This window comes from Molothrus ater, chromosome 19 (genome assembly GCF_012460135.2).
Source record: "Molothrus ater isolate BHLD 08-10-18 breed brown headed cowbird chromosome 19, BPBGC_Mater_1.1, whole genome shotgun sequence".
Taxonomy (NCBI): domain Eukaryota; kingdom Metazoa; phylum Chordata; class Aves; order Passeriformes; family Icteridae; genus Molothrus; species Molothrus ater.
The window spans coordinates 2272702-2298676 of record NC_050496.2 but is presented as its reverse complement, the minus strand read 5'-3'; the positions used below and the strand labels follow the sequence as shown (position 1 = coordinate 2298676).

The 25975-nt window shown below is 46.0% G+C and overlaps 1 protein-coding gene across 1 annotated transcript in view; it reads right to left on the bottom strand.

Moving 5' to 3' along the window:
* Positions 1-5042: 5042 nt before the first annotated feature.
* LOC118693919 (myosin-13-like) overlaps positions 5043-25975 on the bottom strand; it is a 29584-nt gene continuing 8651 nt past the window's right edge. Inside the window, 26 exon segments of the mRNA XM_036394820.1 lie at positions 5043-5286; positions 7228-7481; positions 8460-8530; positions 8533-8554; positions 8634-8738; positions 9829-9999; positions 11077-11202; positions 11702-11905; positions 11995-12303; positions 13764-13888; positions 14649-14814; positions 15670-15853; positions 16332-16528; positions 17490-17608; positions 18002-18128; positions 18221-18610; positions 18923-19013; positions 19100-19245; positions 19831-20007; positions 20694-20936; positions 21525-21780; positions 22470-22606; positions 23057-23180; positions 23748-23865; positions 24544-24631; positions 25173-25252. Of these exon segments, the coding sequence (XP_036250713.1) occupies positions 5043-5286; positions 7228-7481; positions 8460-8530; positions 8533-8554; positions 8634-8738; positions 9829-9999; positions 11077-11202; positions 11702-11905; positions 11995-12303; positions 13764-13888; positions 14649-14814; positions 15670-15853; positions 16332-16528; positions 17490-17608; positions 18002-18128; positions 18221-18610; positions 18923-19013; positions 19100-19245; positions 19831-20007; positions 20694-20936; positions 21525-21780; positions 22470-22606; positions 23057-23180; positions 23748-23865; positions 24544-24631; positions 25173-25252 (4274 nt within the window).

The window sequence follows — 25975 nt, the reverse complement described above, 5'->3', positions numbered from 1 at the left end:
TTCCTCTTCAGCATGAATTGCTCATTACTTGAATTCCATCAGGGATTTCTTGTGTCATGAAAGAGTGGAGATTCTGCCTGAGCACACGGAGCAGGACTGACTGCTTTCTGTGGATGAAGCTGTTGATGTGTGTGTGTGTGCCTGTATCTGCAGGACATAGATGTCTCAGTGTTTGCCTCTCAATGGTGCCTCTGTTCTACAACCATCTGTGGATAAAGCTGCTATTCTGCCATGAACAATGACTCATACAGGAAAGTCTTGAAGAATTAGGCAAGAACTGTGTTCATCCTGAGGACTATTGAAGATGAGGCTCCAATCCCATAAATTCTTGGAAAAACTCAGCCTTAGTTTTCTCTTGACAGCTTTAATCTTTAAAATCTGCTCTTGCTGATACGCATTTGCAAACAGCAGGTTGGCAGCAAACTGTCTCTGTCAGTGGGCATCACACATCCACTGCTTGCCTCTGAGCCCTGCTCACTGTGACCAGCTTCTCCTCACTCCATTTTCCATACAGGATTTTACTAGTGACTCTTCCATCTCCTATAACCTTCTGAGCCCCCACAGATTATTCTCTCCAGTCCCTTTGCTTGTATTTCCAGGCTACTCTACTCCTCTGCCAACAGTAGTGGCAGAAAGTAGGCTCTCTATTCCTGACTCCCTGCAAATTTCACCTGGACCTGGAGCTGCCCAAAAACTCTGTGAAGGCTGTAGGGACTATCTGGGTATCAAAAAATCACAACAATCTCTGCTTCAAATATCTAGCCAGGTTTGGGTACTGAGGAAAGAGCTGAAAGGAAGGAAACATCCAGAGGATTTTATCAGGCAGTCTCCTGTAGGCAGAATGAATACAGAAGGAAGAGTTTCTGAAGATCAACTGAGCTTTCTCCAGCTCGTGAGGAAGGTTCTAGTTTGTGGCACCACTGTAGAAAGAAAAGATTGCAGGGTTCTTACATTGCAGTGACCCAGAAAGGAAACTGTCTGAGGAATGAAGATTAAAATGATCAAGAAAGTTTAAAACAAATGGTGACAGATCCTCATAATGTAATCATAAGGAAATTCCAGGTATGTAAACCATACATACAAAAATTACACACAAAACCCACAAGTTTTCAATTGGACTAGAATTTAATTAGGAATTTTATTCTCAGATTTTGAAATTTCTCTAGGTACCAGGCCTGTGCTTCTTGACCTTTCCAGTGAATTGATCAGTCCTCAAGCTGCAGAGTGCAACTTCCTTCCTTCCTGCTAGATTAGTGAGTTCAGCTGAGTCAGTGACAAATATGCATTGAAGTCCCATCTCCTGCTCCAAGCAGGGCTAACTTCCAACTTGGCTAAAGTCACACCAGGGTCTTGTTCACATCTATCCTGGAAATCCCAAGGATGGAGAGTCTACAACCTCCTTGGGTAGCATTTTCCTGGTAGATGAGGTGCTGCTCCCTTTGTTGAGAAAGGATTTTTCTGGCTGGCAGCACGAACCCATTGCCCCTTGTCCTTTCACTGTGCACTCGCAGGAAAAGCTTGGATGTGCTGAAATTCTTATCCCCCCTTGCAGCAGCATCTCTGCAGTGAGATCCCCCAGCCTTCCCTAATTCCCACCTCCTCTCCTCACCCAGCACACGCTCCTGCTGGTCCTGGGGCCGTGCTGGAGCCTGTCCAGCGTGTCAGCATCTCCCTCACAATGGGCTGTGTGTGTCTGAGAGCTGCACAGAGCGTTGCAGATGCAGCCTCGCCCGAGGCAGGCAGGAGGGAGTGACCACATCCCTGCACTTGCTGACCACTTGCTAATGCAGTCCCACGACTGGTGGGTGTTGCTGCTGCAGGGCAGCACTGCTGACACGGGTCCAGCTTGTTTTCCACCAGAACGCCAAGGCCTTTACTGCAGGGCTGCACTCTACAGTCAGTCCTCACTTCGTCCTAATACATGGAGTTGTTTTGTCCCAGGTTAAAAAAAATAAAGAGGTTGTATTTATCGCAGAACAAATGTATGAGGGGAATTAAACCAAATTTATCATGGGATTGGAAAGGGTCAAACCCTGAGTCCTCTTGTGTTGATGCTAATACAAGTACAGATCAGGAGTGGCACTTGGGAGCAGCATTTCAACCTGAGAAATTTGGGTTTTCTGCAGAAAGTTCTGATGTCAGTCACAGACTTAAGCAAAGGGGCTGTTAACTCTCAGCACAAGTTACTCTTTTCCTACAGGCTTGAAAGAGAATCTTGTAGGCCACTGGAATGAATCCCACTTCTATCCATTCCCCCAGGACCTCAAAGGGGGAGCAGGCACCATGCCTAGAGGGGATGAGCTCCGTGTGTGCATGGTGTGGTTTTAAATCAGCATTTTAATCCTCCTTTTGATTAAAAAACCCTCCTTTGCAGATAGGCAAACTAGCAAGAATTATCCTTTGGATACATTATGATAGGACACAGCTCCATCTCCCTTAATCAGCTATTTTGTTACTGTTCTAAAATAAAGAGTCCTTTTTTAATTTCCTAATAGAGGAGATATTTATATTTCGTGTCACTTCTGGTTTGACTAAATGAAAAATAGTACATTACTTGTTCTTAAAGGAATAAATAAAGTTCATTTTATAAACCTAGCAGTTATCTCTTTTCAACTTCCTTCCAGCTTTCCACACTTTTTTTTTGAGGGACAAGCAAAGGACTCAGAGGGCTCTGTTGGTCTTATGAGAGCTACGAAGCACAACAGGAAACTTCTGGAAATGCAAAGCATTATTCAGACAAAGGCTTTATAAATATGTTTTCAGCCATCATCACAACAGAGCAAAAAATAGCCCCAAGAACGCTCCTGCAGAACTAAACTCCCATGCAAGAGCTGTTTCTCCTTCTTGCAGTTTTTTCTTCCTTTATGTACAAACAGGTTTGTGTTTAACAAAAGGCTAAAACCCTGCTAATCTGCTGATTTGTCAGCCAGCCCTGGGCTTATCACAGCAGTGTTTGTTGGCCGGGGCAGAGGCAGTGCTAACGTGCACAGCTGTGCTGTGAGAGCATCATGGTGTGTGTGTCATGTGAGACAGCCTGGGCAGGACCTGCACTGGCCCTGGACACAGCCCTGCTGTTTGTGAGCAGGCTGAGCACACCCATCTCTGGGCAGGACCTGCACTGGGGGCTGGACACAGCCCCTGCTGTTTGTGACCAGGCTGAGCACACCCATCTCTGGACAGGACTTGCACTGGGGGCTGGACACAGCCCTGCTGTTTGTGAGCAGGCTGAGCACACCCATCTCTGGGCAGGATTTGCACTGGGGGCTGGACACAGCCCCTGCTGTTTGTGAGCAGGCTGAGCACACCCATCTCTGGGCAGGATTTGCACTGGGGGCTGGACACAGCCCTGCTGTTTGTGAGCAGGCTGAGCACACCCATCTCTGACTGGACAGGACCTGCACTGGGGGCTGGACACAGCCCTGCTGTTTGTGAGCAGGCTGAGCACACCCATCTCTGGACAGGACCTGCATTGGGGGCTGGACACAGCCCTGCTGTTTGTGACCAGGCTGAGCACACCCATCTCTGGGCAGGACCTGCACTCCCCTGGACACAGCCCTGCTGTTTGTGAGCAGGCTGAGCACACCCATCTCTGGACAGGACCTGCACTCCCCTGGACACAGCCCTGCTGTTTGTGAGCAGGCTGAGCACACTCATCTCTGGGCAGGACCTGCACTCCCCTGGACACAGCCCTGCTGTTTGTGACCAGGCTGAGCACACCCATCTCTGGGCAGGACCTGCACTCCCCTGGACACAGCCCCTGCTGTTTGTGAGCAGGCTGAGCACACCCATCTCTGACTGGACAGGACCTGCACTGGGGCTGGACACAGCCCTGCTGTTTGTGACCAGGCTGAGCACACCCATCTCTGACAGCAGCTCCTGCCACGCTGCAGGATGGGCCAGCCAGAGCTGGGGGTGGCTGTACAGGTACCAGTTGTGGGTTTCTCTGGGTCTGGATTGAGGGCACTTGAGACAGTAGTTCATGTTGGGACTCAGGTGTTTATTATTTCCTATCAGTAAAACAGTCTCACTACTGTGAGTTCTGCAGCTTTTCATTAGAAGGCACAAAATGGCCAACAATCTCTTGGTCCAAGGTCTTTTAAGAATAAACTATCCAATTAAGAACTGACACCTAGATCATTTTCCCTTTTAACCCAATAACTGATCCCACAGAGCCCCCAGTGAGGACTTTTCTGCCCAATTACAAAATGCCACCAAACCTATGAAGAAGAAGGAAGAAGAAGCATGCAGAAGAAGCCCAGGACAGACACCCTGTGCCCTCCATCTTGCTGCCATCCACAACACACTAAAAATCCCAAAACCGCAATTTCTCACCAAGTGATTCACCTACACTACTCTCTATAATCTATTTCACACTTTTGTGGATTCCAGTCTGTCTTGAAGTCTGGGAAACTTTCTCCGTGAATGAGGGTCAGAGTCAGTGCTGCCCTGGGGGTCAGGGCACCCCAGAGCAGACAGAGAAATATTCCCTGGGTCCCTGGTTTCCACAGATGGCAGGTAGCCATGGAGCTGTAGAATGAAACAATGAGATGATTTTTGTCAGCTTGACAGACAGATCATTGCTTGATGGCAGGGCACTGTCCAAGGGGTGGCAGCAAACAACGTGCCAGGGAGTTCTGACTGGCACAAAGGAGCCCAAATGTGGAGGGAGGATGAATGGCCAGTCAGGAGGCATGGGTGACAGCCAGCTGCGATGACAGGGTATAAAACAGAGGACAGAAGATGACAGAAATCTAAATGGAAAACAACGTATGGGAGCAATTTAAGCAGATAAATACACAGAGGAGGAGAAAGGAGTGACAGGGGAGGAAGGGACACAGAGTGCTGGATGTGCATGGGAGGAGGCAGGAGCCTTGGCTGGGGCGACCAGCAGGTGTGGGGTGATGGCACTGGTGCCTGGCGACAACACTGGGAGTGAGGAGAGCAGCCAGAGCCACTGCTGCTGTGGCTGTCACTTGGGCTGAGCCCAGCCACAGGGCACAGCCCAGCATGAGCATGAGCTGGGCACTACCTGTGCCCTGGCACTACCCTGGCACACCTGCCAGCAGCGGGGAGCAACCAGGGTGGGATCCTGCCCTGGTGCAGGAGCGTTTCAGAGGCACCACGGTGAGCCCCTGGAGCTGAGGGTGCGCCCCCAGCACGGCGGGGATGCTCTGTCCTCTCCGGGACAAGGAGCGGCTCAGCGACCTCGTGTCTGGGGCACCCTGCACAGACCACACCTCGCATCCCCCGCGCCTCTTGCGCACCGAACCCCTCAGTCCGCACATCCTGTAACCCCCGCACACCCCACATCCCGCACACCCGCACCCTGCACCCCGCGCCTCTTGCACACCGAACCCTTCAGTCCACACACCCCGAACCCCTCGGTCCGCACAGCCCGATCCCACCCCGATCCCCCGCACACCCCGAATGCCCTGTAACCTCCGCACTCCGCACACCCCGTACCCCTGCACACCCCGAATCCCCACACACCCCGCACACCCCGTACCCCCCGCATACCCCGAACCCCTCAGTCTGCACATCCTGTACCCCTTGTATCCCCTGCACCACCTGTAACCCCCGCACCCCCTGTAACCCCCGCACCCCCTGTAACCCCCGCACACCCCGCGGGCCGGCGGTTCCACAGCGCCCCCTCGCGCCGCACCGGCGCAGCTGCGCCTGGCAGCGCCCCCGCCGGCCCGCGGGCACGGAGCGCACAGCGGGACACGGACACACGGACACAGGGACGCACGGACACACAGGGACACACAGACAGAAGGACACATGGACACACGGACAGAAGGATACGGACACAGAGGGACACACAGAAAACGGACACCGCGATACGGACACACGGACAGAGGGATACACATCAGAGGGACACACGGACACATCACACGGACACACGGACATGGACAGCGGGACACGGACACACGGACAGCGGGACACAGACAAACAGACATGGACAGATGGACTCTGAGACAGGCACAGACACACAGACAGGAACAGACAGACTGAGATATGGGCACGGATGCTCAGACATGGACAGACAGACATGGACAGACAGACACGGGGACACACACAAATACACAGACACTTGTCAATCTCATAGTGAATCAATAGTCCATATAGTCACTAAAGCATCACCCAGGTTTATTTATATATATATATATAAATATATATATATATAAGACTTCTTACAGCTTCACCTTAAGGCTGGCTAAATATATCAGTTACACACAAGCACGCCAGGTTACTTGAAGAAAGTAATGGATATCTGCTGGATACACAGAAGTCTTTATCAGGAGGGACCCTGCTGCAGCTCAGGTCAGGAACCTCATTTCTCTGATTTCTAAGAACAGAAAAAGGAAGATAATGTAGAGGGTATTGGAGCAACTGAGTTATTTGTGGTCTTGTTTCAAGTCTGTGGCTGTTGCAATTGTTCTGCCATTTTGTAATGAAGAAGTAATATCTCCCAATTGTGCTGAAAGCCCTGGATTCTTAGGGTTGATTGTATCTGGTCTGATTCCAAAAGAACTTGCAAAATGCAGTGGTTTTGAGTAAGTGACTGTCCCAGACTGCAAGATGTATTTGCCATCTGTGTGGCAGCTGTCTTCTGTTCTGTGAGCAGTTTTCCTTATCTCTTCCACACTCCATCCTCTCTCTGGGGAGACACCTGCTGATAACAGCTATTGAGTGTCACTGCATGGCTGATAAGAACTACAGCATCCCATTGGGAGATGTGAGCCCAGAGGGAGGAGCCAAGCATTCCTACCTGGATATAATCTGAGATTCTGGAACACCAGCACAGCTTCTGCACTGCATTGCCCAGAGGAACAGCAGCTGCCTCTCTTCCCCTGGATCTTCAGAGGCAGAGACTGCACCTTTCTCCAGGATCCCTGCTCCAGCAGAGCCACCCCTGGCACTGCAGGAGGGCTGAGCCACAATTCCAATGGTTCTGCTGCCAGCACCCTGACCCACAGGGTGTCAGGCTGGGTTCTGACTCTGGCAGTGTTGTTCTAGTGCACTGCATTGTTTATTTTATCCTCTTATTTTCTTCCCTATTAAAGAACTGTTATTCCTGCTCCCATATTTTTGCCGGAGAGCCCCTTAATTTAAAATTTATAGCAATTTGGAGGGAGAGGGTTTACATTTTCCATTTCAGGGGAGGCTCCTGCCTTCCTTAGCAGACACCTGTCTTTCCAAACCAAGACAGCAACAATTCCTGGCCTTTCTTTGACCTCTTTGAGTGAGGACACTCCAGTGAAACAGTGGGAGGAATGCAGCTGTGGCTGTTTGGGCAGTGACCACCTGCACAGGAAGGCCCCTCTCTGCAGCCTCCAACTCACCTGGCCTTCCATGTCCCTGCTTTTGGCTCTCAGCTTGTTCACCTGCCCTTCAGCAATGTCAGCCCGTTCCTTCGCCTCCTCCAGCTCGTGCTGCGCCTTGCGGCACCGCGAGAGATTGATGTTTGCCTGCTCCTCCTGAAAATCAGACAGCATTGGCACAAATCACACTGCCCTGCTGCGGGAATCACCCAGGAGAGGGAACTGTGGGAATCCATAAAATCAGAGGGTTTGGGAGAGCTGCAAAAGGCAGCCTCAGAGACAGCAGAACTGTGATTGGAGCTAAGCAGAGGCCATGAGATTGGGCAGCAGAAAAATTATGTAAGAAGTAGAAAAGTAAGGACAAATAGAACAATGGTCTGTGTATTAATGCTTGTCTGGAATAACTCCCTAAGCTGCAGAAAAGTTTATCCAGTGAGATATTGGGGAGTTCTAAGCTCAGTAATGGAGCTCTGTGCATTGTGTTTGAAGGCTCACAAGCAGGTATTGTATTTGAAATAAGCAAGCATTGTTTAACCAAAGGTACCTGTGCTTATAGTGGTTGGATGGAACTACTGTCAATGTGCTTTTGCTTTGTGTGATTGGTCAAAAAACTTTCAAGTGAATTGTAACATTAAGTTCTGTGTCTGCTGCCTGGGATGTGAGCTGCTGGAATCTTCCCATTGTCATAGCCATGGAATGAGGCTGATGCTGGAAAATCCAACAGCTCAAGGCACATTCCCAGCAGTCCCGTCCTGTTTGTGATTTGTACAGAGACCCCACCCAGCAATACCCTGCCACCACTGACACCTGTGCTGGCCTCACAGGTACAGCCCTGCATTGCCAGCACTCTGTGTTTATACCCAGTACCATCCACAGCATGGCCACTCAGGGGGCAGAACAATTACCCCACTCCATTCCAGGTGGGAAAATTGGCTTGTGTGGCTCCAAAAGTGCACCAGTTCCAGGAGAACTACAGCTACACCCGCTCTGTTGTGAGCCATAATTAAGAATATTCAAAGGCAGTGTGGTCTTGGCTGACCTGTCAAACTCAGTATTCAATTATTTTAATGATCTAGGGAGCCCACCTTTCAGAAATCTCCACCCAGGCCCCACTGAAAAGATTCCTCCACTCACAGCTTCCTCAGCCTGTTTCTTGTAGGCTTTCACTTTTAGCTGCAGCTTGTCCACCAGGTCCTGGAGCCGAAGATATTTTTCTTATCTTCTTCAGACTGTAGGAAGTGAAAAAGGAGTCAGCCTTGGCAGCTGAACTGAGGTGGCCCACGTAGGAGGGTGGAGGATGTGCAGTACCTGGTAAGTGAGCTCCTTCAGCCTCCGTTCGTACTTGCGAGCTCCTTTCAGGGATTCTATTCCTCGTTTCTGCTCAGAATGAAGCTCATTTTCTAACTCATTAATCTGGAACACAGGATCACAGTGAAGATGGCAAGAATGGCTGCTGATCCAGCTGCTTCTTGGGTCTAGATTAGCTAAAATATGCTCCCGTGTTATGTTGATGATGACAAAGTGTGTGAACCAATAGCTGTCTATAAAAGGAAGTCAGCTGTGCATACCTAGAGAATTTGTAGTGAAAATCAGGCTTAAATCTGTCAGAGAGGAGTAAATTGAAACAGGGAAGGGTGGGTTCTATGAATGCTCACCAGGTAAATGGGAAAAATCTGTTTTAGTTTTTGTCTTGCATTTGTTATCTTTGGGAGTGGCAGGGGCAAATACTGTTTAGGGACAGCATGGAAACTTGGCTGCTGTCTATTCCCTTTCCACTTGTCCAGTTTCCACAGGCATTGAACTGGAGATGTAAGGTGGCATATCTATGACTGTGCCCCTCTGTAAACCTGCTGATTTCTACTCCCTTTTTGTACCTTTTACCAGCTGCCTCTACAGCCTTCCATGGTGGCAGGTTTCCAAATTTCACTGCCCACTCTGTAAAGTATTTCTTTTTATCTATTTTAAAGGTAAAGATGGGCTGGTCTCTCTCAGTGACAGAGTCCTAGACTTGTATGTCAATCTTTATCTTGCAGATCCTTCTTGAGCTGCAGAGAGCAGAACTGCACGTGATATGCTTAATATAGTGGCAAGAATGTGTTGCCATACAGCTCTGTCTGCTTCTCAGCGCCTTTCCTAATGAAGCCCAATTTTTTTTCTGTTTTAAGTTTCCATTTCTATGGCACATTCAACAGCTTCTGAAGTGTGTCCATTACCAGTTCCAATTTCATGCCCAAGTAAATACAACTTAAATTATTTTTCCCTAGACAAAACCACCTTCTATGTCTCCCTGATGTACATCTGCCCCCATTTTTGCCCACTCAGTTTTTTTGAGGTCACTCTCGGGTTCTTCACCCCCAGTGCAATATTTGGCTACTCAGCACAGCTCTCACCAAACCTGCTGGGAATATCCGGGGCTCTCCCTGTTTCCACCCTCCCAAGATGTTCCAGCAACCAAGGGCCCAGTCAGAAACTTCACCTTAATCTACCCAAATCTTCACCATACCCTGGCCTCCAGCTTCTGGAGCTGCTTCTTCCCCCCCTTCAGTGCCAGCTGCTCGGCCTCATCCAGACGAAGCTGCAGGTCCTTCACTGTCTGTTCCAGGTTCTTCTTCATCCTCTCCAGGTGGGCACTGGTGTCCTGCTCCTTCTTCAGCTCTTCTGCCATCATGGCTGCCTGGTTGTGGTCACAGTTATGTTACAAATATTTCCATCCCAGCAGTTCTGGGTGCCTGAGAAAAAGCCCCAGCTTCACATTGGTGAGGGGCTCTGCACATTCTCAGTGCCCATGGCCTGGCTAAGGCTCTGCCACACAAACAGGATCACTCTTTCTCAAAGTCTGTGCTTCTAAAACTGCTTCACCTCAGAGAACAGACAGTGTTGATAAAAATAAAATAATAATCAAGGTGTGCAAATGGATTGGTACCAAAGTTCTGTGTTCTAAGTCAGTCAAAACTGAGGTATTAGCAGCCAGCACTCTGCATCTCTGGGCTTCCTCATGACTTGGAGTATTTGGCTATCTGAAATTTGCCAGAGTCAGACTTCTAAGCAGTTTTTGCCAGTACCTCAAACTGCACTGAAAGCTTTTTCCTGCTGAGGAGCTCAGAAGCTGGGGTTGATAGCTGTCACCCACATGGCACAGCAGAGAGGTCAGGGGTCCTGCAGCACTGCTGCTGGTGGGCAGGCAGGACCAGACACTGGTGAACCAGCACTTGATGCAATAGTGTCACCATTCTCCTCTGTTTAATTTTCCTATACCTTTCCTAGATGGTCCCAGGTGTTGTTATTTCTGATAATGTGGAACCTGTAGCCTCATTTAAATGAAACACTTGTATTCTCTCTTTTTCTTTATTACATTCTAGCATTTGTATAGAATTATGTATGATTTTAGCCTTAATTTCTGCTTTTCTGTGCTGTGTCTAGACAGGCCTTTGTTTCAAACTACTCTTTTTCTATTACAATTTTGCCACCACCTGTTCTATCCTGCCTACTACATTTACTCTGGAAGCAAAAGTGAATGGGTATGGAGAAGGGGAGAGAGAATTCCTCTTCAATATAGACATCTAGCAGGACATGAGGACCCTTTCTGGAGGGATCTTCTGGGACAAATGGTAGGGCAATGGCTGCATGAGGCAGGGACTGTGTGTCACAGATATTTTCTGCTGAAGAATTGGTTCTCCTCCATCTGACTGCTGCCTTTCTAAAGTGGAAAAGTGACTGTGGCAGCACAAAATGGAAGAGCAAGAGGACTCACATCTGTGATTGCTTTCTTTGCTTTCTCCTCTGCATTCCTGGCTTCCTGAATGCTGTCTTCAACTTCAGTCTGTAAGTGAGTTATGTCCACTTCCAGTCTCTTCTTGGTGTTGATGAGGCTCGTGTTCTGTTGGGGCAGTCAGCAGACAGGTCATTCCCACCCCGTTTGCACTAATTAGTGTGGGATGAGCTGCTGCCTAAAAACTCAGAATTCTAGAATATTTAATTCTTCCTACTCCCTGTGAATGCCACAATATTGAATTGATCCTAGTCCACGTGAATTCCACATTTGAGGGAATCGGAAGCAGAGAGCCACATGAGCATAGCTCATACAGGGGCTGCATTTCTGGTGCCCCCCTGAGCCAGGGAGCCCAGAGTGGAGTTGGGAGCCCAGAGTGGGGTTGGGAGCCCTGCCAGGCACCTGCTGGTCCCTGACCCAGCCCCACCTCACCCTCCAGCTTCTCACCCCAGCCCCAGCTCCCACTGCCCTCACACGGCAGTTGAGTGTGTTTGTGCCACTCCCATTTGTGAGTTTGTGTTTGTGCCACTCCCATTTGTGAGTTTGTGTTTGTGCCACTCCCACAGGCCTGTAGAAGTCTCCCGTGGAGCCAGGAGGTGCCCAATACCTGTGAGTGGAGCAGCTGCACCCTCTCGCTGGCGTCTGTGAGCTCCTGCTCAGACACCCTGCGGGCTCGCTCCGTCTGCTCCATGGCAGCTCTCATCTCCTCCATCTCCGTTGTCATCAGGCCATTCCTGCGCTCCACGATAGCCAGCTGCTCCTTCAGGTCATCATTCTCTCTCAGGGCATCATCTAAATGGAGCTGGGAGTCCTTGAAAGGTGAGAGCACCAAATGTGAGACCCAGAAGCGAGCAGAGGGAATGGGAAAGGCTCAGGGGACAGCAGCCTTGTGGTCCCTACCTTGAGCTGCCCTTGCACAGCTTTGAGGTGCTTCTGTGTCTCTGCTACCTGACAGTTGGCATGGCTCAGCTGGATTTCCATGTCATTCAGGTCTCCTTCCATCTTCTTTTTCAGCCTCAGGGCATCATTTCTGCTTCTGACCTCAGCATCCAGCATGGTTTGCATGGACTCTAATACCCTCTGGTGATTCCTCTTCAGCTGTTGAATTTCCTCATCTTTCTCTGCAGTCCTTCTGTCAACATCTGACTTCACCTGGTTCAGCTCCAGCTGAACACGTAAGATTTTCCCCTCTTCGTGCTCTAAAGAGCCCTGTGAAGGTTGAAATATTATAATTTGTCTCTGTAGCGTCCATTGCTGGGAAATGCCCGAGCAGAAATGTGGCCCCTTGCAGCTGGGAGGGACCCGAATGTGAACCTTTAAAGACCAAGCACTGAAAAAGCTGACTCCTATTCCATACTCACTGTAGCCCAGCTGGATATTCAATGGTAATTTAGGAATAATATTCCTTAGGAAAATGCCTCAGATACCACAAGGTCTGGGCACTGAAATCTGTGGTGACACTGGAGAGACAACAGACCATGAGGAAATATAAAATAGGACAGCCAAGCTTCCTGCTCAGAAGCAGCTTGCCTGCTCTGGCATCTCCATGCTGATTTCTGCTTTGCCCCACCCCAGTGACTGTGTGGCCAAGTTGCCCTTTCACACAACCTTTCCGTCTGGAACTCATTTCCTTCCCTCTGGTGCCATCCAGCTTCAGTTGCAGGCACAGTGAAAAGCCTGAGGCTGGGTCTTTCCACCCACTGGTCAGAAATAAGCACATGCAGAGAATAAAACAGCTGATGCAGCCCTGGCATCCCTTTTAAGAACATATTTTCCAGAGATCCCTGATTCTCCTTTTGGATTCTAGAATAAGCCAATGTTGATTAATTCAGGATTAGACTGATGCTATTTAGGTGCATAAATTGGAGTATATGGATTACATGACCAAGATAACTCTTGCTCCTACTGCCCACTCATTTAGTGAGATCTAGAGATTGTTTTATACTTCTTTTTCTACCTAAGAGGAGTTAAAGAGAAAATAAAGGGAAGCTATTCTTGGTGGTGGACAATAAAAAGACAAAAGGTCTGTTAAAAGTCAATACGAGGGAAATCCTGGCTGCATACAGGGATAGAAATGTTTAACCCCGAGAATGATGTTGTACTGGAAAAGGTTTTCCAGCAGTACTCTGTAATCTCCATCCTTGAAAATTATAAAAACCAATTAGACAAGGCTTTGAGTAACCTAACGTAGGGTCAAAGTTGCCCTTCTTTGACCAGGAAGTTGACTAAAGACTTCTAGGGATCCTGTACAAGCTAATTCTGTGCTCACAAAGATATTTTGTGGAGTATCAGATGTGGTAATACAGAAGTAATAAAATCTTTTCCAAGTGGCAGTCAGAGAAGATAGAGAACAGAAGGCTAGAAACAAAACTATTAGAGTTTTTAAATTTTAGTGACTTTTCTTCAGCCTTCCATGGAAGCAAATTCAAAGAGATGGTGCAAAATGAGCTCAATTTTAGACTGGGACTGAGGGGGTTTTGTGCATGATAGCACAGCAAGGAATGCCACGTTGGTATGGCAGGGGAGCAGTCCCTGTGCTTTTTGGTCTGTCTGTGCTGTCTTACTGCACTTCTGGGACAATTTCAGGATAAGCAGGAATATAAAATATATCCCCAAATTTTCTCTGTTCTTGATTTCTCTAAAAACAAGCCCTGACTGAGGACACTTGCCTCTGCTTCTTCTAATGCTGCTTGTAGGTCACACTTTTCTTGCTCAATTTGCTTCTTTGCTTTCTCCAGCCCATGATTTGCTTTTCCAGACTCAGCAATCTGTTCAGTCAGATCAGAAATTTCCTCTGCAACCAGAAAACACATACTCAGCTCCTCTCAGACAGTGTGATCAGTGGCACCTGCAATCGCTCTTTGGCAATGGGAGTGGCAAAAGAGACTCTGGTGTAATGGGATGTAACTGTGAGAAAAATAATACATCTTATGTGCAATCTTTCTGATAACCTGCACATCCCAGCTCAGTGTGCAATTTGAAAATGAGAGGGACCAACTGGAGTAAGCTCAGAAAATAATGTCAACTTCCTCTGGGTAGTGAAATTACATCTCCAGAGACAGTCATGTTTGATTGATCTCTTTATGCTCAGATAATTCCCAGTGATCATTCAGTTCACAAAAAGGATCTGAGTTGTATTTCCTTTCTATAATTAGTTTGCTTATTAAATGCCAACCTATTGTGCCACAGCTGCATGATCCTCCAATAATCAGGAGACAGGCAACAGCCTGCCAGATTTTTTCTAGTAGCAGTGACTGAAGCAATCTGAAAAAAACCTGAGTATCATTATAATTTCTGTCTATTCAGTTAACTTGGTCCTCATCCATGCAGAGGATTGCCATGGTGTGAAGAAGGGGGAACATCCTGAGGAGGCAGGATGCTGTAGAGGTGGAAGTGTGTGCTTGCAGGCAACTTTATGATCAGCTGAACAGGAAAGGAAGTCACCACCTTTGTGGGAAAATCATAAAGAACAAAACCCTGGGAAGAGGCAGAGCTCTGGCAGTCCAGAAATGTGGATTCACAGTGAATCCAAGGTGACAGACACATGAACTCACGCTGGAGGTTCTTGTTCTCCCTCCTGACAGTCTCGGCCTGGTCCAGCATCTCCTCGTAGGCATTCTTCATCCTGAAGATCTCGGTGCTGAGGGAGCGCGACTCCTTCTGGGCAGCCTCCAGCTCAGTCTGGCTCTCCTGGTACTTCTGCTTCCAGTCAGCCAGGATCTGGAGGGACAGGAGAAGAATGACCCATTCTGACCCACTCCCTCTCTGCACCTTTGTGTGAAAAGAACCCAAGAGGCCTGGCCTATCTTAATGGTCTTTTGCTTTGGACAGTTCTCTGCCTGTGACAATAACTCCATGTGATGCATGCTCTGGTTGTTTTGGTGTGATCTACATAAATTTACCTCTTCAACCAACACTAGTGCATGCCCCAAGCTGCTAGGAAGGAGTTTGGTTTGACACTAGCCCGAACATAATGTAGTTGGTCTGAATAAGGATGTGTGAGGATTGATAGTGTTGCAGGAGCCAGTGGTCCTGGACTAAGCCCACCAAGCAAGGTCATTCTCTACCAATTCTCTCCTTACTTTGATACCACAGACCTGTAAGTTCCTTTTTTAGCACAGTGTTCTCACTCACACAAGGGTATGCCAAGACACAAGGCTGTGCAGCATCGCTTGGTCCAACAGTGCAGATTCTTTTAAATGTTAGTAAGGGCACTGAAGGTTGGAACTTGCCAAGAATGTGAGGCTCTGCCTAACCCCAAGGTTAGGCTGGCAGACTAGCACCAGGGCTTGGCTTGCATGTGAGTACCCAGTCCGCTTGACCAGTCTCTCTTGTGAAGACTTCATGTTTTTTTAAAATTATCAGAAGGCTGATTTATTATTTGCTGTGGCTACCTGGGGCTATTTACACAGTGACTTTACCATATGTACCACTATGGGGTCCTTACCATAATTTTGCTTTGGGTAAGATGCAATTTATTTTACTGTGAGTGCAGAACTTTGGTAATTTCAGAATTTGTCTTGTCCTATCAAATATCTCATGTTGCTTAGATCTGGCATGATCTTTTGAACAAACCTTATCAAAATTCCTCTGCTTTTTATCGAATGCTGCACAGACTGCATGTGACCTCTCCACGTCAATCATGAGATCATCCACTTCCCCCTGCAGCTTCTGCTTTGTCTTCTCCAGTGAGGCACACTTTGCATTGACAGCCTCAATCTGCTCCTCTGATTCCTGCAGGCGCTGGGCCAGCTTCTTCCTGCAGGATGGGACATTCAGCACTGAGGAAAAGAAAATTCTGGCCTTCTCAGAAAATGGACATGAAAGGAGTTTGGAATGGGGAAGATGGGCACAGAGAGCAATATATAATGCTGTGGTGCCAGGAGCCTGGGGTGGCACAGCACTCTGAAGTGGTGCATAGATTGAGAGGATAAGAAACTGTAGCAATGTGGAGAGGGACCAAAAATATGCTTTCAATACTGACAGTGTAAAGAATGTGCTCTTTCAACTACTATGATTAACTCAATGCACTGGAATTCTCCTTTATGTAGACTCCCCTAAGCCTCCACCCCTACTTCTCCTTTACATATCCACTCACCCCCCCTTTTCACTTCTAATACATTAAAAAGCACACTTCTCTGCATATTACCCCTACAAACACATTCTGGTTTCCTTCAGCTCTGCCCTCATTATGCTTAAATATCCTTCTACTTGCTCCAAGCCACCCCTCCACGTACTTGGCCTCCTCGAGCTCCTCCGTGCGCTGAATCGCGTCCGTCTCGTATTTGGTTCTCCACTGGGCCACTTCACTGTTGGCCTTGGACAGGGCTCGCTGCAGCTCCCCCTTGGCCTCCTGCTCCTCCTCATATTGTTCCCGGAGCAAGTCACAGTCGTGGCGAGCGGACTGCAGGGCATGGGCCAGGGCATTCTTGGCCTTGGCAGTTAAAATGAAACAAGTTGTGAGAACACAAATAATTTGTGACTGGGTATTTTTCCTCTAGTCTGATAAAATATTCATATCTCCCTGTCCATGTGCTGCAGTTGCTAGAGAAACAGAAGGAGCAAAATGAATAACATTAGGGATTCTGTGTTTCAGGCCTGATGTTGTTAAACAGGGTCGGGTGCTTGCCTGTGGTGGTTTTTGTGGGTCCCCAGGACAACGGAAGAGATGAGAATCTTGACTCCATGTTTCAGAAGGCTGATTTATTAGGTTATTATATATATTATATTAAAATAAAATTATATACTGCAACTATACTGAAGAAAGAGAAAGGAGGCATCAGAAGGCTAGGAAAGAATGATAATAAAATCTTGTGACTGACCAGAGAGTCCGAGACAGCTGGACCTGTGACTGGTCATCAAGTAAAAACAACCACATGAGACCAATCAAAGATGCACCTGTTGCATTCCACAGCAGCAGATAATCATTGTTTACATTTTGTTTCTGAGGCCTCTCAGCTTCTCAGGAGAAAAAATCCTGGCAGAAGGATTTTTCATAAAATATGTCTGTGAAACTTGCCCAGCTTGTCTGGGGGGAGAACACCTCTCAAACACATCTGCACCAGGTGTTTCCGGCAGAGGCAAAATAAATCCACCAACAAACCAAGTGCAAGCACTCCTGCTCTATATCCTTTTCTTGGCTGCTGCTGTTTGCTTTGCTTATAGGCACAGAACTGCTTTCCTTCACTTCTCTCATGTTTTTGATCTTCAGAATGCATGATGAGAACGGCTTAAACTGTCTTGCTTATTTAATTTTCTAATGTCTCCTCTCTGTGTTGTATTCCAAAGCAAAGTTCAAAATTTTCACTACTCTGATGTCCCTTCTCTGAGGAGAAATTTAATTTATTTTAAAATAAATTTAAAATAAATATTTTATTGTTTCAAATGAAAGTCACCTTATTTTCTTCCTCTAGTTGTCTCTTCAGCTCTTCAGTCTGCTGAGTGAAAGTATGTTTGCCTCGAGTTAACTGAGAAATCAAGGCCTCCTTCTCCTCCAGCTGCCGAGTAAGTTCACCTAACAAGGAAAAGGTTATTTTTTACACAGAGATATGAGACATTAAACAAATGAATGAGAGCAGCTAGCCATGTGGGATTGCAAGATATAACATAGTAAATTGAAGTAGTAATAGTAGTAATTGCATTCCCACTGATATGAAAAGCTGTGCTGACATCAAAGAAAAGATGAACTGACCACAAACTCACTTGTTAATTTTGACTGACAGTACTGCTTCTGGTTTGTTTTTGTGTTTCCTTGGGCAGGTTTCTATGACTGCCACCAGGAGGAGATTCTACATTCTGAGTTTTGTTCAGATCCCCAAGTGATGAATATGTTGCAAAACACACGGGCATTCAGGCAGCATATTTAAGTGCTTGACACTGGAATATTACATTTCACCAAGGGACGTACCATTCTCAGTCTGTAGGCGTGTTTTCTGTGTGTTCAGATCATTAATGAGCCGCACATGTTCATCATCTTTGGCTCTGACTTCACTGAACTGGTCTTCAAGAGCTCGGCACATCTTCTCCAGATTACTCTGCAAAGAGGTTGAAAACAAATCCCTCAGTTCATCCATTTGCTCAGAAGAACAACGCTAAAAATGACAAATACTCCTTTCCATGCAGCCACCTTGGCTTTGGAGACAGACTCCATGTTGCTGGCCAAGTCATCAATCTCCATCTTCAGCTCACTCTTCTCCTTCTCCAGCTTCTGCTTCACGCGTTGCAGGTTGTCGATCTGCTCGCCCAGCTCAGCTGTGCTGTCCGCGTGCTTCTTGCGCAGGGCGGCAGCCGTGGCTTCGTGCTGCAGCGTGGCCTCTTCCAGGTCACGGCGCATCTTCTGGAACTCTGCCTCACGCTTCTTGTTCATCTCAATCTGAGCTGCTGTGGCCCCTCCTGCTTCTTCCAGGCGCTCACTGATCTCCTCCAGCTCCCTGGACAGGTCGACTCTCTGCTTTTCAGACTTGGCGCGGATAGCGCGCTCTGCCTCGATTTCCTCCTCCAGCTCCTCTATCCGAGCCTATGAGAGTTAATTGGTTGAAAGAGGACTTTTGGATGGACAGATGTAAAATCATCACTAAGGAATAAAGAGGAAACATTCACATCCATTCTCAAAGACTGCCACAATGTTCATGTAAGAAATTTCCTATGTAGTCATGTACAGAGTTTCTGTAAAAGTGCCCTGAGATGGGAACAGCACCCAGAGTCCCATATTAATGGTTTTATTCATGTGAGGGATAATATTTTTGTAGAATGGTCTAGGAATAAATACCAATTAATTCTAAGAAACTTGTGCTTGCCACTAAAATTATAAATAACTCCTCCACTTTACCTGAATCTCCTTAATTTTCTTTTGCAGCTGAGAACTTTGAGCCTGCTCATCTTCAATTTTACCTTGCAACTGGCTAATTTCAAAGTCCTTTCTATTAAAGAACAAGAAGGCAAATTCAGTGTGGTTAAGATAAAACACGAATTTCAGAATTCAGAGCACAATAAGTCAGTGTAATACTTTTTTAGCCTTTCATCCATTTGTTGCTTATCATTTTCTAGATCCATGATGGAATCCTGAGACATTTTCAGATCACCCTCCAGTTTTCTCTTTGCTCTCTCAAGGTCCATTCGCAGCTTCTTCTCTTGTTCCAGAGATGCTTCAAGCTAAAACATATAAAACACAGTTGAAATCATACTTTCAAAGTAACTATTCTTGATTTAAAGATCTAAGTAAGTTGGAAATTGATGATAGAGAAAATAATCAGGACAATAATCAGGACATCTCTATGTGTGCTGCACTCTCACTATGAGAGAGGTGTCAACAACTTGACTGTGCACATATGAAATATAAATACTGAAACACCAGTTTTTGAAAAAACAGAAATTAATTTTTTCCAGTAGCTGTAGTTCCTAGCATATAGACTGCTAAATATACATAAATTCCCAGTATTTATAACTTTCTGGAGTATATGTGCACATAAATACCTCTGCAGCAACCTTCAAACTGTCGCACCGTCTCCTGCTTCAGCTAATGGGTTAAATCACATCACAAAAGTCTACAGTGCTGAAATACCCTGTGATGAACAGGAAAGATATGCTGGATTCCACAATTGCCTGTAAATTAGCAGTGTTTTATTGGCTGAAGTTATTAGAGCTGGCTTATCTGCTTTAGGTGTTGCATATACTCCAAACTACAGATTTCTGGTCTGTCACAGTTTGTATATACATGACCCAAAAACTTCTCCTTACATCATCCACTTGCTGCTCCAGTTTGGTCTTGGCTTTGGTGAGGGTGCTGACTTTGTCTTCCTCAACTTGCAAATCATCCAGTGTCTGCTGGTGGGCTTCCTGGAGGGCCTTTTTCTCCTTGGTGAGTTTAGAAATGTTTTCATCCAGAGCTGCCATCTCTTCAGTGAGGTTCTTTACCTGTCAGACAGCCAGCATCCATCCCATGAGGGGATGCCTTGAGAAATGGCAGGCTGAGAACGCAGTGACTGCATCCTTGCATGGATGTAGTCAAAATGCTCTCTGCAAAAGGTTCCTATTGATTTCCATGAGGGCAGCAGCATATGTCACACCTGAGAGTCTCATCTCCCTGGTCCTGCAGTGATAGGAATTCTTGCTTTAGTTGTTTTTGATCCCCACCCCTATCCTACTAAATTTATAGTGAAACCTGCTAGAGGTTTCCTTGCCTCTGAAAGTTTTTCCAATTGGGATTTGCAAAACCCCTCTGAGTTGCTCTTGCTCAAGGAATGTCTTTCCTGCATATATTTGCTGTGAAAACAGCTGTAATTTCTCAGCAAGTCATGTTCTTTAAAAAGAGATTATCAAGTGTTAAGCACAGCCAAAAATATGTTAAGTTTTCCGTAAAAGTGAAACAAACCATGATAACATGATAAAGAAACCTAACAGAAAATTTTTTGTCAGCTGATTAAGTGAAAATACCTCTCTCCTATGCATTGGACACACCTCACTTCTATTCACAGAACTTACAAGTGGCTACATTTTCCCACAAAACTGACAAGCTGTGTGAGAGCACTGCCTGGGGAAGAATAATTCCCTGATTCCTCTGCACTGCCTGGGGAAGAATAATTCTCTGATTCCTCTGTCACCTTGTTCTCTGTTGCATGCTTCTCCTTTTCCACTTTGGCCAGAGTCATTTCAAGATCATCAATATCTTTTTTCAGCTCCGAGCACTCATCTTCAAGTTTCCTCTTCTTTGCTGTCAGTTCAGCATTTGTCTCCTCTTCGTCCTCCAGTCTTTCGTTTAGTTCTTTAATTTTAGCTTCTAGCTGGATTTTACTCTTGATGAGTCCTTCACATCTCTCTTCAGCATCAGCTAGATTTTCACTCTCCTACCAGAACACATTGAAGGCACATTATATTGATCATAAAAATGACAAAAGACATTAAAGATTGTTGGTGACTGAAACAATACTTGTTTTTTTTTGAAACTGAACTGATTTGAAAGCACCTGGCAACAAGTGACAAGTCCACTTTCACCAAACTGCTCTTGGCCATGTAATATTTTATTGCCTTTTAGAACCTGACAGGTGCAATTTCAGTCTCTGTTCAGAAGTATTCCAGAGAAAAGCAGTTTCCACAGTTTCAATCCTGCCTCTGACAGAAAAGCTCCATATTATAGTGGCAGCAGATGTGGAAACAGCCGATATTTCATCCAGAATCAAACACCACATTATAGACACTGTGGAATGTCTGATTCCTCCACTGGTGATAGCACTGGAACCTCCTGTATTTTTACTGGTGTTAGTGTTTGGTGTATGCTTTGCACCTTGCTTGGGTGTAAGGGACAAGATCAGACACGAAGCAGTGGAGGCTTTGTCCCCATGACGTGCCTGTTTATAGAGGACAATGGAAAAGAGGAGAAAAAGAACAGCAGAGTAAGAGGAAATGAGGTGAATCTGCAAATGGAGTTTACTCACAGACTGAACTTGGAGCTGCAGGTCATTTTTCTCCTGCAACAGGGTCACCATCTTCTCCTCCAGCTCCTTCCTCTTTGCCTCAGACTTTGTAAGCTCCTCCTTGGTTTTCTCAAACTCTTCCTTCATGTTGGCCATCTCCTTCTCAGACTCTGCACTCTTCAGCAAGGGCTTGATCTTGAAGTACAGCTTCATCCATGGCCAGTGTTTGACATTCATGAATGCACGAATGTTGTACTGGATGATATAAATAGATTCTCTGAAAACACATGAAACCAGTTAATGAGGGTGGTGAGGCTCAAGCTGGAAACATACTGATTATTTTCCACACATCATCAGGATTTACCCCAAGACCTTTTGCATGAGGCTTTTTTCCCTCATCTCCCTTGCTTTTATTAAAGACTAATTTCAAGGCCCTTACTGGAGAATGGCTGGTTCAGTAGCTTGAATAATATCTATTGTCTAAATATACAAGGAAGAAATACTACAGAACAGACAGACTTCTCTGCCATATTGACTGGGAATCTCTGAGGCTTTCCTCAGTCTCAAGGAAAACACAAGTGCTCAGGTAAATACCAGAGTGACAACTGATATGGTTGAGGTACTGCTGCTAAGACTACAAATCTGGCAGTTACTGTCGATTGTGGAAACAGCATCTTGATGCTTTTGGGTCACTCAAAATAGCCAATACCATGTTAGAAATTTTTAAGACAGAAAGTGAAAAATAATTTCTGAAAAATAAGGAAACGTTTTTATGGACTTGAATGCTAAACAGCTGCTGCCAGAATTTGTGAGACTGTCAGGAGGAAGCTGATTGTTTGTACTTGCTCTGCTCCCCAATAATTTCTAAGGTTCTTTCCCAAGGGCAGCTTTTTGCCTGAGACAATATATTACATTGACGGGCCTTTGGTCTGACACAATACAATTGCTGGCATTTTCTTACATTACCTTCTTTCATTCATCTTTTTAAATTCAGTTCTCATGAGGTACCCTCTGCACATAGCTTGTGTATGAGTGATGAGGCTCACAAGCTTCTCATCTCTCATCTCTTCTAGCAGTCCCAGGAGACCTGCCTTGAAGAACACCTGGAACATAAAGAAAAGGGTCAAACAGCTTGACGGCTTGGGCAGATACATGGCCACTGACAGCTGATGCAGGGCAGTGCAAGGAGGTTTAAGAAAAATGCCTCAGGGGAAAGGTTTAAGTGCTAGAGAAATTTTCTGTCAGTATTCAAATCCTCAGTGTTCCTGTGATTCATGACAAGTCCCTCTGAGTATGAGCTAATCATATTATTGCAGTGTTATTTGATGCCTGCTCTACTGCAGTTCATGGAGAATTTAGCTCCTCTCTGGAAGTGTCCAAGGCCATGTTGGATGGGGCTTGGAGAAACCTGGGATAGGGGAAGGTGTCCCTGCCCAAGGCAGAATGGTTGGATTGTTTACAATCATCATCAAGGCTGATTTAGTATGCAAGAAATACTTTCAACAAACAAAATATTTTGCTTAATTATACCTGCTCTTCCACAAGGACTTTACCTTGGTGTGGCCAAATTTATACTGGTTGTGGTCAACATCAATGGAAGAAAGAAGCTTTTCTGAAGCCTTTTTGCTGTCGATGAATTGGCCTTCTGGAATGGCTGAGGCATTAAGGATCTTGTACCTGTGGTGAGACAGGTTGCAAGAACTGGTTGCAAAGAGGGTGAGGAAAATAGGAATAATTGTATATCATGGATCAGTTTCACACCAGTGCAGCATGGAAGATGCTGTATTTAACTATGACAGCAGACAGTTCTGATTTAGCACTCTATGGCAACTGAGCCCCCATGAACCAGTTAGTTTTCTTCATTTTAAAGATGATGGAAAGGCACACAATGCAGAGACAGAGCACTGTGAGGAGGCCTTTGTGGATTGACTTTGTACTCTGGAAGACTTCAAAGAGTAGCCTATAATGGCACCTTACTCATTACACTGCAAGTGTTTTGCATCTCTTTGAATCATCAGGCACTGGCTTCACTTTAGAAATTATCCTGGTTCTGATATTTAGAGAAATCTCTGGTCTGGTCAGAGAGGGAGACACTGGAGTGACCTCAGAACAGAATTAATGCCTCGGTTCACTCCAGTGCCACTAATCTGGTCTGGCTGGGCAAGTGTCACAGACTTGTCACCTGATCTGTGTGCTTATTGAGGCCTCTTCCTAACAGACAGTGAGTAATAACTGAGGACCTACCTTTGCTTAAAATCTGCATAAAGGATTCTGCTTGGAAACCCCTTCCTGCAGATTCGGATGCCTTCCAGAACCCCATTGCACCGCAGCTGATGCATCACCAGGTAATGGTCCATTGCACCTTAAACAAAATGCATCCATCATGATCCCTTTTTTATCCCAGGGAATCTTCATGTGTATTAGCATTTCAGAATTATCTCCTATCTTTTTTTTTTTTTTTTGTAATTCAACCAGCCCTCAATTAAAAATGCAGGAAGAGCAGACAGAACATGCCTTCAATTCATATAAGTTGTGGAGAGTTGCATCAGTGAGTTTTACTAAGAACACGAGGGCTAGCAGTGCTTGTGCAAAGCCATCAGGCCACATTTCTCAAAAAGTGGCAGGATGGTGCTTTAGGAGACCACCTGAAAAATCTTCAACAGCATCAGCCTCCTCTCTGGATGTAGGCAAAGATGGAACAGTGTAGTGCCATTCAGACAAGGGATTTTCAAATGCTATTACCCACAACAGGCAATTTTATCAGCTGTAATCAAACCCAGCTTTTTCACCCTCAGTTCTGTACACACATTAAACAGAGATGCAGATACACACATAAGCAAAACTGAGTAAATGGGCCATGTAATGCTCAAATTCTTTCAGTCACAGTAGACAGCACAAAAAAGCTCCCCTTGTTACTGTCTTGCAGGCCAGCCCCCAAAAGGATTCACATGCAGAAGGAGCTATTTGGGAAGTTGGTGTGGAAGCTTAACAGGCCAATTCCTGCCAGTCCCATGTCTTCAGAACATAAGGGTGGACTTACCAGGTGTCTTGGTCTCGTTGGGAATGAGACAACGCACAAAGTGAGGATGGGTGCTTCTCAGGTTAGTCATCAACTTGTTCAGGTTCTCCTGGGATAGAACAAAACAAGGGCTTCTGCTTCAAGCTACAAAGCTTTTGCATTCTTATTTAAAGTCAGGTAGTTATTTAAGTTCAGGGAATCACAGAATGGTTTGGTTTGGAAGAGGCATTCAAAGGTCACTAAGCCCAGCATTCTTGTCCCACTATCCCAGGTTGCTCCAAGCCCCATCCAACCTGGCCATGAACACTTCCAGGGATGGGGCAACCACAGCTTCTCTGGGCACCCTGTGCCAGAGCCTCCCCACCCTCAGAGTGAATTATTTTTTTCTTATATCCAGTTTAAATCTACCCTCTTCCAGTTTAAAATCATTGCCTTTTGTCCTGTCACTACAGGCCCCAGCAAAAGGTAACTTTCTGTCTTTCTGATAAGCCCCCTTTTATATATTGAAAAACCAGAATAAGGTGTGCCTGAAATCTTCTCTTCCCCAGGCTGAGCAGCCCCAACTCTCTCAGCTGTTTTTCTAAGATAGGTATTCCGGCCCTCAGATCATTTCGTGGAAGCATGGCTCATGTAAAAAGAAATTCACGTACCCTGAACACAGCAGACACTGTCTGGAAAGAGCCCCCCTTCTTCTTAGCACCCTTCTTGCCACCACCACCAGCACTCTCACCTTGGAAGAAGTAGATGGGAGGTGAACAGTTAGAATATGCAGTACATTTTGTAGGCTTCATCTTCCTTTGCCCATGGACCAATAAAATATTTCATTTTAAATACTGACACGCTGCTCCTTGAGAGTTTAGTGAACTGCTGCTAGGTAGTAGTTGGTCAGTGTGTGGGATATTTGATCTCAAATGCAAGGTTTAGGTTGTTAGTATGGAACAGTATGGCCTGACCTAAGTTTCCTAACAGTGTACTCTGTGCTTCTGGTCACATATTGCTCTCACTATTACACAAACCCCCATTTAAATTTTTTTAAATTAGGTGAAAGACCTCAAAAATGAGACTCAGCACTGGGCATCCACTTAGTTCAGGGAGGTCTTCTATAGAAAAATCTCCTAATCCAATACTCCCAGTGAAGAATACAGTTCTATTCTGAGTTACAACAGGAGGCAAATTTTAGTCTCAGAAATGCAAGTCCAAGTAGCTCAGTGTCTTTCCATAGTTGCTATACTGTGAAACCAATCAAATCAAGATTTATAGAGGAATTCTAAATTTATTCTCTGTCTCTTTTTCTGTCACAACACCAGGACTGCCCAGCTGGATATGAAATTATTCCATGGTCTCCTTTCTGTTCTTCCAGTTCCCCTCAAGAAACAAAACTCTGTCTACAAAGACTAAAATACTTGCACTTTGCACACTTATTTGTTCTCTGTCTAGTGGCTGAGTAAGCATG